This window comes from Chrysoperla carnea, chromosome 1 (genome assembly GCF_905475395.1).
Source record: "Chrysoperla carnea chromosome 1, inChrCarn1.1, whole genome shotgun sequence".
Classification (NCBI taxonomy): domain Eukaryota; kingdom Metazoa; phylum Arthropoda; class Insecta; order Neuroptera; family Chrysopidae; genus Chrysoperla; species Chrysoperla carnea.
The window spans coordinates 40870087-40887982 of record NC_058337.1 but is presented as its reverse complement, the minus strand read 5'-3'; the positions used below and the strand labels follow the sequence as shown (position 1 = coordinate 40887982).

Genomic DNA, 17896 nt, shown 5'->3' with positions numbered 1-17896 from the left:
TGCATACAGCCATACAGACACCCTCGCGGAAGTAGTCAGGGAAGCTTCCTGACACCTTAAAACGTCGAGTTCTGATGAAAACTCCGTTTTGGCAAAAGCGGGGTGAAAACAATAACTTCCCTATTTTCTTAGCGGGAAGTTAAAAAATAAAAAATTCTTCTCTGATATAAGTACTCAATGAATAATTACTATTATACATTTAAAAAAATAGAAAACCATACTTATATTTTACGTGTGTAAAACAATCCTTACCATTATTTCGAGTGTTATAGAAAGGGGATAAGCAAGAGCAATCTTTATCAATCTTTACTTTTAAACCCAGCGAAGCAGGTGGGTATCACTCTAGTATATTATAAATGCGAAAGAAAGCATGTTTGTTTGTTTGTTTGTTTGCTTGTTACACTTTCAAGCTTAAACTAGCGAATGGTTTTTAATGAAACTGTACAGCAATATAGCTGCTATATCAAAATAACACATGAGATATAATTTATAAAGATAAATTTTAAAAAAATTAAAAAATTTAAGTTAATTTGACATTTTAAATTACCATAAATTACATATTTCTGTATAAATAGTCAATATAAAATATTTCAAGGCCATCTTCTCTGATATACTCAATGAATAATTACTATTATACATTTAAAAAAATAATGTATTTTACCTGTGTAAAACAATCCCCATCTTTATTTCGAGTGTTATAGAAAAGGGATAAGCGGGAGCAATTTTTATCGATCTTTACTTTAAAACCCAGCGAAGCGGGTGGGTATCACTCTAGTATAACATATTGTAATTTGGTAATCATCAGATCAAATATCGTAACTGAATAACAAAATACAAACGTTTGCAAGCGCTTTGTTTAGAAATGTATAATCACTCATCTGGCAATAGGAAACTTAGAAATTAAATTGTTTTAATTCATTTAAGAAGAAATTTTGAAATTCCACCCTTAGGGACATAAAATGGAGGAAAAAATTTCGAAATTTTTTTGTTAATATTAAGAAAATGGAAAATTTAAAAATTAGGTTGTAGAAAATCATAATGAAACGATAATATTTCCCCTGGGCATTTTTTCTGTAAAAGTAATATTTACAGAAATTTTTATAAATTTGTATAACATAAAGGTCGTACTCATGTGAACAGCTAGTTAAATAAGAATACGGAAAAAGCTCTCTCGAACTAATCCTATGACCTAAAATGATTATAATTATAAATTTTTCTATTGTACAGTTTCCTTTTTATATTCCTTTTTTTATTTAGGCTTGCATAGTTACGAATCTTATATATAAGATATATATATATAAATGTTATGTTCGTTTGTGTATTGATTTTAGACTCAAAAAGTTCTACATCGATTAAGTTCTAATTTTTTAATGATATACAACCTGCTTAGAAGATGATTTTTTTCCTTATATTTAACACCCAGGGTGTGAAAAAGTGATAGTGGAAGTGGGAAAGAAATTTGGTATATATATAACCTATGTAAATTATTGGAAGTTTCTTAACGCAGCTTGCCATGGTGTGGAAACTTGCAAAACCCGTCCCGTAATTACACCACACATGGGTGTAATTTTCAATTATACCCAAGTGGGGTGTCAAATAAAAGAGCATGACTTGTACATTCAAAACTGTATGGTTTTCCCCGACACAAGAGAATATGAGAAGGAGTTCAAATATACCGTATTCTATTATAAAAACTGTTAATTATATGAAAATCAGTTCAGCCGTTTAAAAGATTGTTAACTCTTTTATCGTGGGTTTCTGAAATTTCATAAAGTTTACTAGATACTGTGATATTTCCATGCAACCATTATGCCCCACAGCGAAGCGTGGCAGGATTCTGATAGTGATATATAAAATAATTCAGAGAAATAAAAATTTTTAAGATTATAAATATTGAAATTCCAATTTGTAATAAATATTAAAATATAATATAATATATAATACACATTAAAGTATAATATTTTTTAATAAACTCTCTTAATTTTTTCTAAGAATATAACATTTAAAGGATCCGAAGCATCGTAATAAATTTAAAAAAAAAAGCTCTCTTCTGAATGTCTCAGGCAGGCCACCTACACATTTACTATAAACTCCAAAATAAATACGATGTATGTGAAATTAAAGCATCGAATTAGCAGTCAATCATGCGGAAATTATTAACATCCCAGTAAAGGAAGTTATTTTAGTGGGTTCAATTTTCAAAATTAAAATTTTCAACATATCTTTCCAATTTGGAAAAAAAGTATGTGTGTGTGTGTGTGTACGTACGTTCGTGGTAATTTTTTTTCTGATCATTTTCAAGCGAATAAAAAATGATATCGACTTCTATGGGCTTTCGATCGAAGCGTATTAACGACAATATGATTCGAAAAGATTTCAATAACATTCGGAGTCATTTCCATTGTGGTCGATTTCTTATTTTATTACAGCTTTTAAAACTATTTATTATGCTTGGAAGCTATCCATTTGTAGCTTTTAAAGATATAGAGATGTACGTTTTTACACTTGTGGTCAAAGCTTGCTAAATGAAAAGGGATACAATAAATAAGCAACTTGTTTGCTATTAAATATCCAAAAATTGACAGAAATTGACAGCAATATAATGCGGATATTATTTTATTTCGATTTTTGTCAAACGTAACTTAATTAAAGGTTTCTTTTTAAGAAATGACCGATCAAAAGATACAGAATGACCGATATACCAATACCTACAATTTTCACATTGAACGAAATATGTTTAACTTTAGAACAAGTTACGAGTGGTTTTTGACACCTGGTATAATAGAATCAATTTTTATAATGTAGATACAAATTTTAATAAGATTTCTCCGTCTTTTTGAATACATAATAAGCTCTACTATACCCTGCATTTATACTTACCGCATAAGAATACAAAATGAAAAAAAAGAAGATGTAAAAAACCACTACCACTATATAACCTTAAAATACGATTGAGTTATATAATGAAATAGATTAGTTTTGTGTATGTGCCATTGAATAGGAAGACCATAACGTAATATTTATATAGTCCAACTTTCTTTCCTTTTTTTCTAAGCAATGGATATTACTGCAAATTGTAAAAACCTAAACTATGTGTGTATACATGGTGTTTCAAAATTTATTATTATTTCAGCTGCTTTTTTTCTATCTCAAAATAAACGAAAAAATAAAATAAAATAAATTAATAAATTAATAAATTAAGTAAACGGCTTGATGTTTTTCAGGTGCAAAATAGCCGTGGTTTAAGATACTTTAAAACAATAATTGAATATTAGGGGAAAGTGGTCTATTATGACCTCTCAGGGTAAAATGATCCCTCATTGTTTTAAAACAACGGTTTAAAGTAAACCACTAAAGCTTTCTAGGATATTTATGGATGAATGGTTTCCTCGCAATCAAATTAATCGTTCAACGAAGCATTATGGTGATGTGAATTTGTGTTTCGTAGCAAAAATATTAATTTTACAGCTTATGATTTATGGTAAGACAAATTTCCACGTAAATTTTGTATTAATTTTTGCCGGCTAGCTATTTTTACTCTTGGTTTTTGATGACTTTTAATAATATTATAACACATTTTCATAGGCGTGTAATAAATTTTAAGGTCAGTTTTTATAACGAAATTCAAATATGTCGTTACGGGTAAAATGATCCTCTTTATATAGGCTCAATGATCTCTATTTTGTGTGTAAAATTATAATAGACAAAATGATCCCCCATCATGTAACGGGTCATGAATGTGTTGATTTAGATGAATTTACCAGTGATTTTTGTTTTCATACTTATCGTTGATGCAATGTAAGAGCACAGTTAATATTTTACGTAAACTGTTGGATAAATGCAATGGAATCATTTTACCCACTATTCTTACAAGGTCTGTCAAAACGATCCCTTTTGAGTAGTTCTAATATTGAATAGTTCTAAAAATTTGAACATATCAAAATAAATTTATATACCAATATTGTAACATTTTAATGAAGAGTTCGAAAATATTTCGACGTTGTATATAAGTCGAATAGTTTGGCTATAAATTACATTTTTACTTTGGTAACCATTTAACCACCTGTATTTGTATGGTTTATGATTAAATCAGTTTGATTAGCACTTCTTAATTCTGGGAGGCATCACACATTTTTCACTTTTACAGAGATAACAGACAAGTTTTTCAAAATACGTGGCGTTATAAAAACATGGTGCGGCTTTTCGAAGATTCCCTGAAATATTTTATAAATCCAATTGCAGAAACGGCAGCAACTATCAGGAATCATCGCAATCCTATGATAAGTTTTAAAAACAAAGAAGCTGTGCTGAATGGTTTATTCAACAAAACGACGATTCTTTTGAACATTAATCAAATATGACTTATATATAAATATCGATGAACAATGAATATTGTTTTCGGATATATATTTATATATCCGTACCGTACCGTACTGCGTAATTTTTAAACACCCGATATATAGGTTTAAAATGAACTTTCAAGAAAATTACATCAAGTATCCACCTTACCTCTCCATTTGTCTTGCCTACCTAGCACGGATATATATTAAAATACCTTTCCAAGAAATGTTATATTGAATCAACAGGAGTTATCTATCCATTCTATGCGGATAGTGGGATGAAGATAATTCTGTATATTCTAGTCCAGCCTGTGTGTTCTAATATCAGTGTCTTATCGTGTGTTACTAAACATCCAATCTTGTAAAGCACCGCAAGTTGCATCTACTGACTATGCCTACATTATGCTCCGGGGAATTAGAAATAGTATATTTTAAGAAACTAAAATTTCCAAGATTATTTATTAAGAAAAAGAAAATTGAAAATGGAATAGTAGCCAATTTGGATAATTTAAAGAAAAACGAGAAACGGGAAATTTAAAATTAATAAAAACAAGCTGTACCCCCACTACACTTATCTGTGGGACATTATAGTTGCTTGGAAATATATGAGAAATATTTGTAAATTTTATAAAATTTGATAAACCCCCGATAGAAAAGTGCATAACTTTTAAAATATACACAACATGCCCTTTTTTGGTACCAGACTTGAAATGAATATATTTTTAGATTTTCGATTAATCAAGTGACAATCCTAATATACTGCAGTTCACTTGACATTATAAAAAAAGTAACATGACATTTAGGCAAACGTTAATCTGTATTTACCTATAAAATTATTTACAAAATTTCATCCTCACTTACACCCCCACTTTTCCACTCTCGGAGGGTTAAATATAGATAAAAACCATCCTCGATGCAGGTTGTATATCTTGTATTTTTAGCTGAATCGATGCAGAACTCCGCAAACGAACATAACATTTTTATATATATAGAGATAATATTCATGGAGACTATGATTGTTGATAATACACTGCTGTTGCAAATAACATTAATTGCCTATTATGAGAACAATTTTGGTTGCATTTTTCATCACATTTTATACTATTGTTTGACGAATATGGAGACAAGAGAATATCCAAGTGATGTACATTTGAAAGTCTCTCAAACGCTTGTGGCCCATTGTGCTTTCAAAATTGTGGCCAATGAACGTTAATTTGAGTTTTTGGGCTTGAAGAGGGTGCCAGTGATCAGTTAAGCGAGTCTTCACTATTCTTGTTTTTCCTAGTTTTGCCAGACTACATCCTTACGCCATATATTATTATGTCTGAAAACTTTACATAACTTCTCTTATGGGAAGCTTTGATCTAATGGTCTTTACTCTATTTTTCAGCCAGTTAAGCGTTAATTGTAGCCTTTATAGCAGCATTTACAGCAGCTTGGTAAATCTAGTACCGATTTCTTAGCCAGTCACGAGTTGCAACTACTCTTAAGTTGGCAAGTGCTTTTTACTGAGTACGAGTTATAGTGTCAGTATGCAGGAAACATTACTAGTCTGCGATATTGGATTTATAAGGACGTCACTTAGTTAACCATGCATTGCCATCCCAACTAAACATATATGCAAAACTTCAGCACAACCGATTCAGGCTTTAAAATTCAGTTGCAAGATTTGATCCGAACATATGTACATACAAACATTTTACGACATAAAAGCTTGATAAATAGATATAAAATTCAGCCATGCTAGGATCTTTTTTAGAAACATAGACACTGGTCTATAAGTAAATAATATCCTTAATATTAGTGGATCAAGTAAGTTTCATATCACCTATGTTTTATACAAGGTGTTTCGTGTGTTTCAAATACATTGAGCATTCACAAAAATAAAGAATAAAAGCAAAGAGTAATTCAGGAGAACACGAGAAGTTTTTGATTTCTGTTTGGAGGAAATTGAAAATATTGTGCGATATAATTTAATTGTGTTTTTTTAATTTGATAAACAGTATCTTTTTATTGGAATAAGGTTGGACAGGTTTTTAAAAATATTAACTAAGGTGCTTCTAAGATTAATATGACGGTATGCACACGCTGTCGTAACCAATATTTTGAACTTTAGCACCTCTCCTATATATCACATCCCCAAGTTCATAAAATTTTTTGTTCCTAGGCAGTTTTAATATAGTCCTCAAGAACATATCGGAAATTCATAGATTCAGAAAGTTTGAGTAAAGCCTTTTGCTCTAAAGAATTATAATCCATTGATCAGATTACTATGTTTAGAAATTGCAAGAAAGATTACAGCATATAACAGCAGTGATCAGACCATTAGTCCATCATTAACTACAGTTGGTACCGTGTGCAAGCCAGGGGCCTTAAATTAAAGAGAAAATTGCTTTGGTTTTTGGGATTTAAATCGATTGAAACCGGTTCCGAGGACGAAATGGTATTGACGAATTAGTTTTACACAAATAAAATCAAAAAAGTGTTTTTGAACCCTACGCCATACATTATTATATTAGAAAACCGCCATACATTATTATATTTTATTATATTTGTTTTAGATAACGTCACTTATTGGAAGCTTTGAGCTAATGGCCTTTAACCTTTGTTTCAGCCAGTCAAGAATTTATTGTAGCCTTTATCGCAGCATTTATATCTAGTAGCTTGGTAAATCTAGTACCGATTTCTTAGCCTGTTTTTAAAAGTGTTTTTGAACCCTACTCTAAACATTTGGGAAAATTTTATCGTCTCGTTTTATAGCCTTTTTTGAATTTTTTTTTACGCTGGGTTGAAGGCTATTTGATAAAAAAGAAAACTGCATGAAGCATCGGTGATCAGATGATCACGGTATTTAGAAATGAATAAAAATATCCGGTTTTAGTATGATCTATTTTATAAACTCGTTCAACCATCGAAAAATCGTTCAACCATATCTATAATTGTGTATTTAGCCTAAAAATCATTGGTTTATTTACGATACACATTATATACTAAAAATAATAAAATTAAACAATAATAAATAAACACTAGTTTTATTAATTTATTAAAACATAATATTTAATATAATCTATGTTGTTGCGTATAAATATACAACTAAATTGTACACAAGTACAGTGTTATATGTATTCTGCATCTACTGTAGATAGATAGTCTACAGTCCACATTGTATAGAATATGTAGTTATATTTTCATAAATAATATTTATTTTACACATTTTATTGAAGAGAAATACAGCCAACCAGAGAGAATTTTACCCCCAAATATTACATTAAATTTTCATATTTATTTAGGATATATACAACATAGATAGATAGATACTTAGTATTATGTTATGATAAAGTTTTGTACCCTGATCACAATATAACTTCAACAACCCATCATTTTCTTGAAAGATATTGCTATGTGGAAGAAACTATATAAAGATGATAAGCAAAGTCGAATTGACGAAGATGACAAATTGTTTAGTACAAATAAAAAAAAGTTAGTATTCATCAGAAATCTATTACTAATGGTATATGCCCCCCGTATTATATTTCGGATGCTTTTTATTGAAAACACATGCAATATTTACTTGAAAAGCGATAGAGATTGAGCCAAATAGTCCAAGCTTCATGCCGATTTTCAACTGTCTTACTCAATTTGGAGAAGGTGTACAAATGTTTAAAGTCATAAACACCGCGAATAAAGGTAATATTTCGACATAAAAAAGGGTGGAAAGTGAATGAAAATTGACATCATTACCTACAAAAGGCACATCATTGGTATTAAACCAGCCTACATACCAATTTTTAAGCCTCTATCTCAATTTGAGAAGGAGGGCCTGTAATGAAATTTAAGGTCATAAAAACATCGAAAAAATCAGTTTTTCCTCAGAGGAACCATTTAGTTAGTTTATTAAATTTAGTAAGTAATTAAATTTAGCCCCCAGTTTTAAATCCCATATCCATACCGAATTTTAGCTAATTTGATGAATAAATTAGACGTAACCAAAAACTGAAAAATGATTTGGGGCTATTAATATGATCCTGTCAATTTAAACAATCGAAGGTACAAAAATTCGTACCCGGCTGAAGCTTGGTAGGATTGATCAAAACACCTTTTTAAATGACATCTAAAAGTCCTTATCGATCCGAGATGTGGAAAAAAATTTACGAGGGGTCAAAGTTCACAAAAACAATTTTTTCGCGATTTTCAGCGAAGCGGTAAGTTTTATCATAAAATAAGTTCAAACAAAAATTGTAGATCAGAAATTAAATATAAAAAATGCCTTTACACTTTTTTCCTAAGAGCCACCGTTTAGGAGATATAACGATCCATTTCTGAGATATAACGAAGTTGGAAGAATTTTAATCGTTATATGATTTTATGGATAGACATATAATTCTATGGCTTACATTGAAAATTTAATAATATTTTCTTACAAATTTAAATCAGTAATTATGAAAATTAACATAAAAAAAATGTTATTTATACAATTTTCACAATTTCTAATGTTTAATTAATTGATATATTTCAATAATTTTAACTTAGCATTTACTATGCCATTTACATGTAAATAATTTAAAATAAGTCATAACAGCCAAAATTATCCACTGCAAGCGCTGGCATCGTTTTGATTGTGAATACGCACCCAACGGATATATGTAACAACAAATTTTATATATGAAAAATATTGTTACTTGTATTACAGCTTCAGTGATGTACGTAGCTTAAACATATTTAACGATTACAACTCTTCCAACTTTTTGAATCGTTATATCTCAGGAACGGTGGCTCTAAGGGAAAAAAAGTGTAGAGACATTATTACATATAATTATCTGCTCTACAATTTTCTTCCGAGCCAATATTATGAAAAAACTTACCGTTTTGCTGAAAATCTCGAAAAACCCGTTTTTGCAACCTTGTAACTCGCGTAAATTTTCTCTTTAGATTTCATTTATGGTAGTGTTTTGAACAATTTTACCAAATTTCAGCCGGGTGCGAATTATTGTACCTTCAATCATATTTTTTTGTTAATTTTGACCGGATCAATAAGAAACACAAAATTTTGTCAACATAAAAAAGCTTTTGTCAACGAAATTTCTTGCAGTTATGACGCTGAAATTATAATTTACTAGTCCGTTTTAAACTTTGATCTAGAATACAACAGTCTCCCATACTATTACCAACTACAGTATGAACTGAAAACCAAAGAATATATACATCGTGTTTTATTGAAATAAAAGATATGTTCTTGATAAATATTATGAGTATAAACTTCCTTAAAGCGAATAATCATACTTTTAAATGTATATACAAATAAATATATTATTTATAATAAATAGGGTAAAGTGGTATGTGTGTGTGTGTGTTTGTGTGGTTCGATGTGTTTTAATATGATAATATTTTAAAGGGTAATATTTACTACTGATGATGGTATATTTTAGTTTTGTTGTTTTATTAAAAATGATTATCACAAATCTGATTATTAATATATAAATTTCATTATCATTATATAACGTAGAGCAAATTAAAATTAATCAAATCAGATTTTGCAGAAGTTTTATATGGAATTACTTATTTAAAACCTAAGTCTGGGTTCATCCCTGAACTAATAAATTTTCAAAATTTGCATAAAAACATCAACTGCCAAAGTCATCGTGATGTTATTTCATAGAAAATTGAAATATGGCAAGGTTTCAGTTTTTAAATACATCATAATATACAATATATCATCGGGGCATTGCGAGTATTTTGTAAATCTGCGGCAAATGGCACCTTTGATATGATAGTCGATTGACAATAACAACTTGTAACTTATCCAGAAACAATCGAAAAATATAAAAGTCTGAAGTGCCTTTATTTCAATCGACATTACGCTACAAAAATTGCTCATGATAAAATATATACTCTGACTTGAACTTTTCTTGACATATGCAAATAACTCGAAATTTAATTTTTAAGGTTTCGTAGGAAAAAACTTTTTATTTAAATTTTGGAGTTTCAAGGTGCACATTAGTCAATTCGGCCTAGGCCTTCAGGTTAAATCAAAAGCTCAGTGGAATCCTGCAATTAAAATACATTTTTACTCTATATTTATTCCTTATTAAACTCTTTTGTGTGGAAAACTATTTTAAATGATCATGAAACGAAAAACTGTACAAAAATTTATTGTTTTCAAAATAAGAGTAAAAAAAGAAAAGAAAAAAGTTTTATATAAAACTTATGCACCAGAAGGCGTCAGTGTCCTGATCACGAATTGTTCCTTATTACAAATAATATATCTCTACAGTTTTCAAAAGAATGTTCCAATTTTTATAAGGAACAACTTACTACTTTCATAGGGAACAATTTAAAGGGATCTTCTATGTCTTATCAGTTATGAATCAGGCTGTGGTATAATTGAGGTTTGCCTCAGCCTGGTTGAAAAGCTGGGGATTTAGTTTTCGAACTTTATTTTATTTTGCAACATGCAGATTGGTTCAGATATTGTTGTAATTCAAATACCTTATTTTGGAAATTTATATGGAATTATGTAATAAAATTATAACCTTGTATACCCTATTTAAGCGATGTAATATTTATCTATTCATATTGTAAAGTTTTGAAATATAAAACAGATACATTCGCACAATCCTTTAATCATAAGTAATTGATTATACATTTGTGTATAATTGGTGTGTGTTCATGCCTTAAAGTAAATAAACAAAATGATATAATATTAAAATTTTATCATCTCAAAGTTTTGTACTTCTGTAATACAAAGTAGGGCAAAAGTAAACACCCAAACGTGAAAACAAGAACTTTGTGTTAAAATAACAAAATTGCTTTCTTTTTGTTAAATGTATCAAAGTTGCAACTTGGTTAATAATGTCAAAACGTGAAGAGATGCAAATCAAAGTTACTACGTTAAGCTAATCTAGAAGTAAGATAAGTAAAACTTTAATTATCTGAATGGATTGAAGTTGGGTAGGTAGGTTGAGGGGATTGTTCGGCAATGCCAACACTCATTCAGAGGCCAAATTTTCTTATTTCACCTGCACAATTGTTTTGAGAGACTGAGAAACCTCCTTCATGCATAATCATATACTAAACTATTCCATCAAAACTATTAATTAAATTTATTTCTTTTGTAATGGCCAGTTTTGAGCCCGCTATATATGCCAAAGCAAACGGATTTCACTATGCATATCGCGTAAAGAATCCACTATGTATATCACGCATGATTGAATGCATGTTTCTGAATGAATGTCTTTTTTCAAAACATTGATGATAAAAATAGTCATCAAACTTTTACATTTGAAATTTTTTTTTCAGTGTATGTATTGACTTTGAAATATTTTTCAGTCTTTGTATTCACTTTCAGTGTTTGTAAGTTGGTTCTCCGGAATAAACTCTCGAGTCCTCGATATGGAGAGCTATATAGCTGCAGTTGATTTATTTTGTATTATTTAACTTACGATTTGCAACTATCAAACTTACAAATAACAATCAATACACTAAGCGCAATCAACAAAGAATTCAAGCAAGAAGCCCGTTTCAATTTATTAAAATTAGTAGTAAAATCTCCACTTTGTCGAGCTTTCAAAAAGTACCAATTATTGTAGTAGATTTTTATCTCTGCCGTATATTGGGGATATACCATCCTCAGCGATATTTCTACATATTTAATTACGAAGGCGATAAGTATCTCTATTTTCGGGCTCTTAAAATGATTAAGTTTACTTCATGTTAGTGTACAAAGTTCGGTGTTTACAAAGCTGCTGTATTATCTGGCAAAGAAGGTCAAGGAAATCTAAGGATAAAATATGCCACAAAATTGAAATATTCAAGATTTTATTAATTAAAAATAATTTCTAAATCGCAAATCATTTCTTGTCTTAGAAATTGTATTAAATCAACTTTTTTTATTCCTCCTTTCCTCTTTATTTGTTTTGGTTTACTTTATTGGGGGTGGTGTAGTACTTGTTACAAGAGTATAATTTTTGGTAGCTGGTTCAGAAACAGCAAAGACAGGAACAGTAGTTGAAGATGCAGTTTTCTTTTGTGTAATAGTGACGTTTGTGCTGTTTTTAGTAGAAAATATTTTTATCTCTGAAATTGCTGGTTTAATAAAACTATCCCATGGATGTGTTACTTTATAAAATAGGGAATTGTTGACTTTATTTTCTGAAACGTAAAGAAATTGAAATTAGATGGATTATGTTTATATAATTATATGTTCTGTAGAAGAAACATAAAATTTGCAAATGGATACTCCAGAATTTCCTGCGAACAGATTTAGTACATGATCTGCTTGAAATTCCACAAAGGAAAATATCAGAATCATCTAATCAAATAAAAATTTTCTAGCTAAAAAATTTGTTTCATTTACCTGCAGGTATTTCAAATGTAGATGAATTTGTAGATGAATTTGTTCCAAATCCAAAAATATTGATCGTACTAAAAATGTTTGTCTTAGCTGGTTGAATAAAATTTAACCATGGTTTCTTGATTATATCGAAAAAATCATTTTGCCGAGTTACTGTAAATTAAGGAAAGTTCATTTGCAAAAATTTTTCATAGAGAATTTACTAAACTTACCATTAGTTTTTGAGGCATCATTGTTTAAAACACTATCTTCGCCTTGGACATAACAACTCAAAACCTAAAAATTTTTGAAAGTATAAATTTGCTATGCATGTAGAAACGGACATTAAAACTTACTAAGCACAGTAAAACTGCAATAAAATTTTCTTTCATTGTAATTAATTTTTTATAAAAATCAAATGAAAGAAAGGTATTCACTCACTGTTAGTGTATGTATTAAGAAACTATTCTGATTAATTGAACAAGTATTTATAATATAGGTATACTTTTTACAGACTTGCATTAGTCGAGATTCATTTGAATATATAAAGCACTCATTGATCATTTTATATTTACTAGAAAAAGTTGAAGAAAGAACAAATTAAAATTTTAAAAGAGCTCCACACAAAATAGCATACCTTGAAACAGAAGGAAAAATGAAGACATGCTGCTTGATTTATTGAATAATAATTGCTCTTCTAAACATTTGTCCAAAATGAGGAAATAAACATCCAAATTTTTTCGTTCACGTTAGAGCTCCTATTCATAATGAAACTTAAGAACCCGATAAGTCTCTAATGAATGCGGAGGTGGAAATGGGCTGACGTTAGCTTAGCCTCTTCGAAAATTGAAGTGTTTGGTATCGATGTACAGTATTTTTCATGGCATGGCAAGACGAATAAAACCAATACCGACCGAAACGCTTAAATCAACCCTATGTTTGATACACGAGTTTTTACCTCCACAATAAAAGAAAAATTCATTAAAGAAACATATGGAAAACGCTCATGAAAACACGGTTAAAACTTCTATGAATAATATTGCTTAAGAATACGATTATTACAACCTCTAGTATTACGGTTTCAAGATATGAAGAGTCTCAAGGAAGGCGTAAAACTTTTATTGTAGGGATACAAAGGCTGTAAAAATATTTCAAACTGGTCATTGTGATAAGCACCTGTGACAGGCGAGTGTTAGGCAAGTTTTTTGTCGCGTATACGGCTCACGATTTTTTTTTCTAAGAAAAATTATTTTACAATAAATTATTTACCAACATAAGTTTACACGTTTTTGGGTAAGATTGTATGTCTTCCTTTACTTAGACTTTTTTACTATGAATAAAAAATATTATCAGAAATTCGTCCATACATATTTTCCCAATTACTACCCTGTTATCATGTAATGTAATTTGGGATATAATTGAAACATAAATAAAGGTATTTTTTCAGTATCAATGGTAAATATTGATATAATTGCGTAAAATTGATTGATAAGCTTCAAAGATTTTTAATTAATAAAAAATATCCAATTTCAGTAATTTGTCAAAACATTTAAACTGCATTCGTTGAAGTCTGTTGGAATAATTTTGAAAACACAACTTGAAATATAATATAGCAATTTTGAGCAACAACTGAACTGAAAAATATATTTTAATAAATAGTCTTCCAATCTCGTTAATAGTCAGTAAGTTTTACCTAAAATAGTTTTTCAAAAATATGTTGCAACTCCTCTACAAAATTGGACATCGTAAGAATAGTAATTGTTGGTTTGAGAAGCAGTTGAAACTGTCACCAAATACCTGTTTCGCTTAAATATGTCCAAAATATCTTTGATGAATATGTATAAACTGTATATTCCCACTGGAAAGGACAATATTGGAAATGAAATACATATACTTATAGAATACAAATATCTATCGTAAAATTAATAACATAATATAATATAATAATGGGGTTTAATCTCCGTTTCTCTGACATATACGCCTATAACAGAGGCCACCCACATCATTATTTGTGAATCTTTATTTATTTAATTACAAATTATATTTACAATTACATTTTTGATGTGGGTGGAGTCGGTTACTACGTTCTTATCCAAGCGACGACAATGTGATCAATTCTGCACTCCCATTAATTATAATTGTTCACACTGCCGCTGCCTGGATTCGAACCCGCAACCTAAGTCTAAGTAAACTAACGGTCTATAACTAATGCTTTAGACCGCTCGGCCACTTAGGCTCCAATTAATAACATAAATAACTTTAAAGTTTTATATTAATTGGAAGATGTTTTATATTCATAAAATGGGTTATTTATAGTTATAAATACATTTTTAACTAATTTTTGACAGAATCAAACGTTAACAAGTTACCTTGAAAATATGATAAGAAATGTTTAAATATCTTTTTTCAAAATCTTGATAAATATAACCTTGCTAATGTTAATATATTTCTATTTCGGCCAATCATATAAGGTGTCTCGAGTATAGACAAACTTTAAAAAAAATCAAAGTGTAATTTATCATATATAGCTAATGTGAATTGAATAGGTGATATACATTCTTAAGAGATGAAAATTTACAAAATTTAAAAAACCCGCGACAAATGCAATTTATTCCTTGTAAACCGATTTTTGGAAACTTAGCTATAAAATATTCTCAATCAAGTCGATTCGACCGTTTAGTGGCTACGATGCCACTGAGAAACACACAGAAACACAGACAATCCTTCATAAATCAATATCAAAGCACATCAGGTGTGATGAAAAGGATTCTGTTTTAGTTTTTTCGGGTACGAAACCCTAAAATCAAACTTAAAACATAGCTAAGAACACTCTCCGTTAATTTACTTTTCAGACTAAACCAAAAAAATTACACCCCTTTTTTTATTTCGGGTTTTAAAAACACAATTTCAACAACATTGGTTATAATATGAGGCTTAAGCAATAGATATATGAAAATGTTAAATTTAAAAAACTTAATATATTGCTAAGATTTCAATTTTCATGAACCGTTTTTCGAAATAGCTGATTTAGAAGATTTTTGTATTTTTGTTCTAAAATTTGATAGTACCTATTTTAAAACCATATATTGGTTTATAGGTAACATTTTTGACCAAAAAATTTTTTGGAATCATTATGTCTATTTGACTTTTGTTCTAATTTTTGTACAAAAGCATCTCTTATTTAAGTTGCAATATTAAAGGTACACTCTGTATATCAATATAAGATTCTCAAAAAAAGAAAAAACAAATAATAAACCGTATAAGTAGTTTTTATTTTTTATTTAATTTTTTATTTTATTTAGTTTAACGGCTTCATTTTTAACAACTCAGGTCATATGTACAGCCGGTTATATACATAATAATACCTACATAATAAGTAGTTAATTTCGTAAAATTGAAAAATAAGATGTAACTGTGAACACCGTTCATTAACTACGTTACTGATATAACATACTTACAATTATATATTTGTTTCTATATTATAATGAGGTATAATCTATAATATGTATAATGTCATGTAATTTTGATTATATCTATAATCGTTTGATATATTGTTATGTTTGAAACATTAACCTAATTATATTAAGCGAATACACTATTAATATTCACAGTTCATTAATTGTATTGAATATATTGTAACTATAATAATAGAACAATTATAGTATTATGTATTATTTAGGAATATTATACGAATATGATTATATACTGGAGAAACTATTTGTTTGTAATGATATATTTCAGGCGATGCCTCTTCATTTAGTAGGTAACATTATATACTACCTCTATACTATATACGTTTTATTACATTATATTATTAGATATTATTGCCATTATCACAAATTGTGTTGAATTTAATTTAAACCGTAAATGGAGACAATATGCTGTCTATATGTAATTATATTTACTTATTATTATTGCTAATATAATACAGGACATCTACATAAATATATCGATATATGAAGCATATGTAAACACGATTAATTTTCATTGATGTACTGTAATCTTTGTATAGTATTGTAGGTTATAGAAGCTAGTTACTATTGTCCATAATGCACTAAATTACAAGAGTTATTTTTTATACCATGTATATATGAAATACATAGTATATTAAGTTTCGTCCCAAGTTTGTAACGCTTAAAAATATTGATGCTACGAACAAAATTTTGGTATAGGTATTTCCGGTTGTCCGTCCGTCCGTCCGTCCGTCTGTGGTCACGATAACTCAAAAACGAAAAAAGATATCGATCTGAAATTTTTACAGCGTACTCAGGACGTAAAAAGTCAGGTCAAGTTCGTAAATGAGCATCATAGGTCAATTGGGTCTTGGGTCCGTAGGACCCATCTTGTAAACCGTTAGAGATAGAACAAAAGTTTAAATGTAAAAAATGTTGCTTATAAAAAAATATAAAACTTTTGTTTGAAACATTTTTTTGTAAACATCACTGTTTACCCACGAGGGCGTTAAATAGGTGCCAATTTTATAGTATGTATTAATATAGGAATATCAAAGTGAATATCTTTTGTTATTTACGTGACGTCAAAAAAACAAACGATTGCGCATCAACACTTGCGCATTATATGAGAATATCAGTTAAATATGTCAGATATGTATGTATGTGAAATGTGACAGAGTTATCAACACTGCCTATACATGGTATTTCAACAATTTACTCAGTCAATTGTTTGTTTTCACTTGTTTATTTAAATAGATTCAGTACCACGTACTGAACGTAAATGTACAAAATCCTCACAAAAATAGGCAGGGAAAGTGCTTTCATTTTAAGGAAAACCGTTGTTGGCTATATCTCCATAGCAGTGCACTTAAGATCAAAATAGTAATGATCTTTATTGTATATAATTAAATTACTTACCTTTTTGGTTGAACAATTTTTTTTTTTTTTTTTTTTTTTTTTTTGAATCATTATCCGTTTATGACTTATACAACTATAACGATTTACTAATTGAATATTTGATCGATATCTTTTCTAATATATTTGTTTAAACAAGAAAATGAGAATAACTTAACTTTTAAATATACAAATTTCCTGAATTTTTTTCCTTAATTTTTTATTCTAAAATTAATATTTATGAAATAATAATGCTTTTAATGTTGCAACCATCGGGTGTAAGATTAATATAGAAGAAGTATACATAGTGTTATGATAAAAATTCAATAAATATATGAAAAAAGTTAATGTTAGTGACATAATAAGCTATAAATAGTTTT

General features: G+C 29.0%; 2 protein-coding genes across 2 annotated transcripts in view; one reads left to right on the top strand and one right to left on the bottom strand.

The window, feature by feature from the left end:
- The window catches only part of LOC123304978 (acid sphingomyelinase-like phosphodiesterase 3b), a 984284-nt gene that overhangs the window by 266581 nt on the left and 699807 nt on the right, over positions 1 to 17896 (top strand). The gene's annotated exons all lie outside the window — the stretch shown is intronic.
- On the bottom strand, positions 12246 to 13116 carry LOC123290686. Its single transcript, XM_044870948.1, has 4 exons — positions 13026 to 13116; positions 12903 to 12966; positions 12694 to 12843; positions 12246 to 12488 (listed from the first exon to the last, which is right to left on the bottom strand). The coding sequence occupies exons 1-4, from the start codon at positions 13059 to 13061 to the stop codon at positions 12259 to 12261; spliced, it is 480 nt and encodes a 159-aa protein (XP_044726883.1). The 5' UTR covers positions 13062 to 13116; the 3' UTR covers positions 12246 to 12258.

What these genes read in the sequence shown, in the direction of transcription:
- LOC123290686 (XM_044870948.1), bottom strand. Translation starts at nt 13,061, where the DNA reads ATGAAAGAAAATTTTATTGCAGTTTTACTGTGCTTA. An exon ending in TTGCAGTTTTACTGTGCTTA is followed by an intron (nt 12,967 to 13,025) that starts GTAAGTTTTAAT and finishes AAAAATTTTTAG; the next exon opens with GTTTTGAGTTGTTATGTCCA. An exon ending in TACATTTGAAATACCTGCAG is followed by an intron (nt 12,489 to 12,693) that starts GTAAATGAAACA and finishes TTTACGTTTCAG; the next exon opens with AAAATAAAGTCAACAATTCC.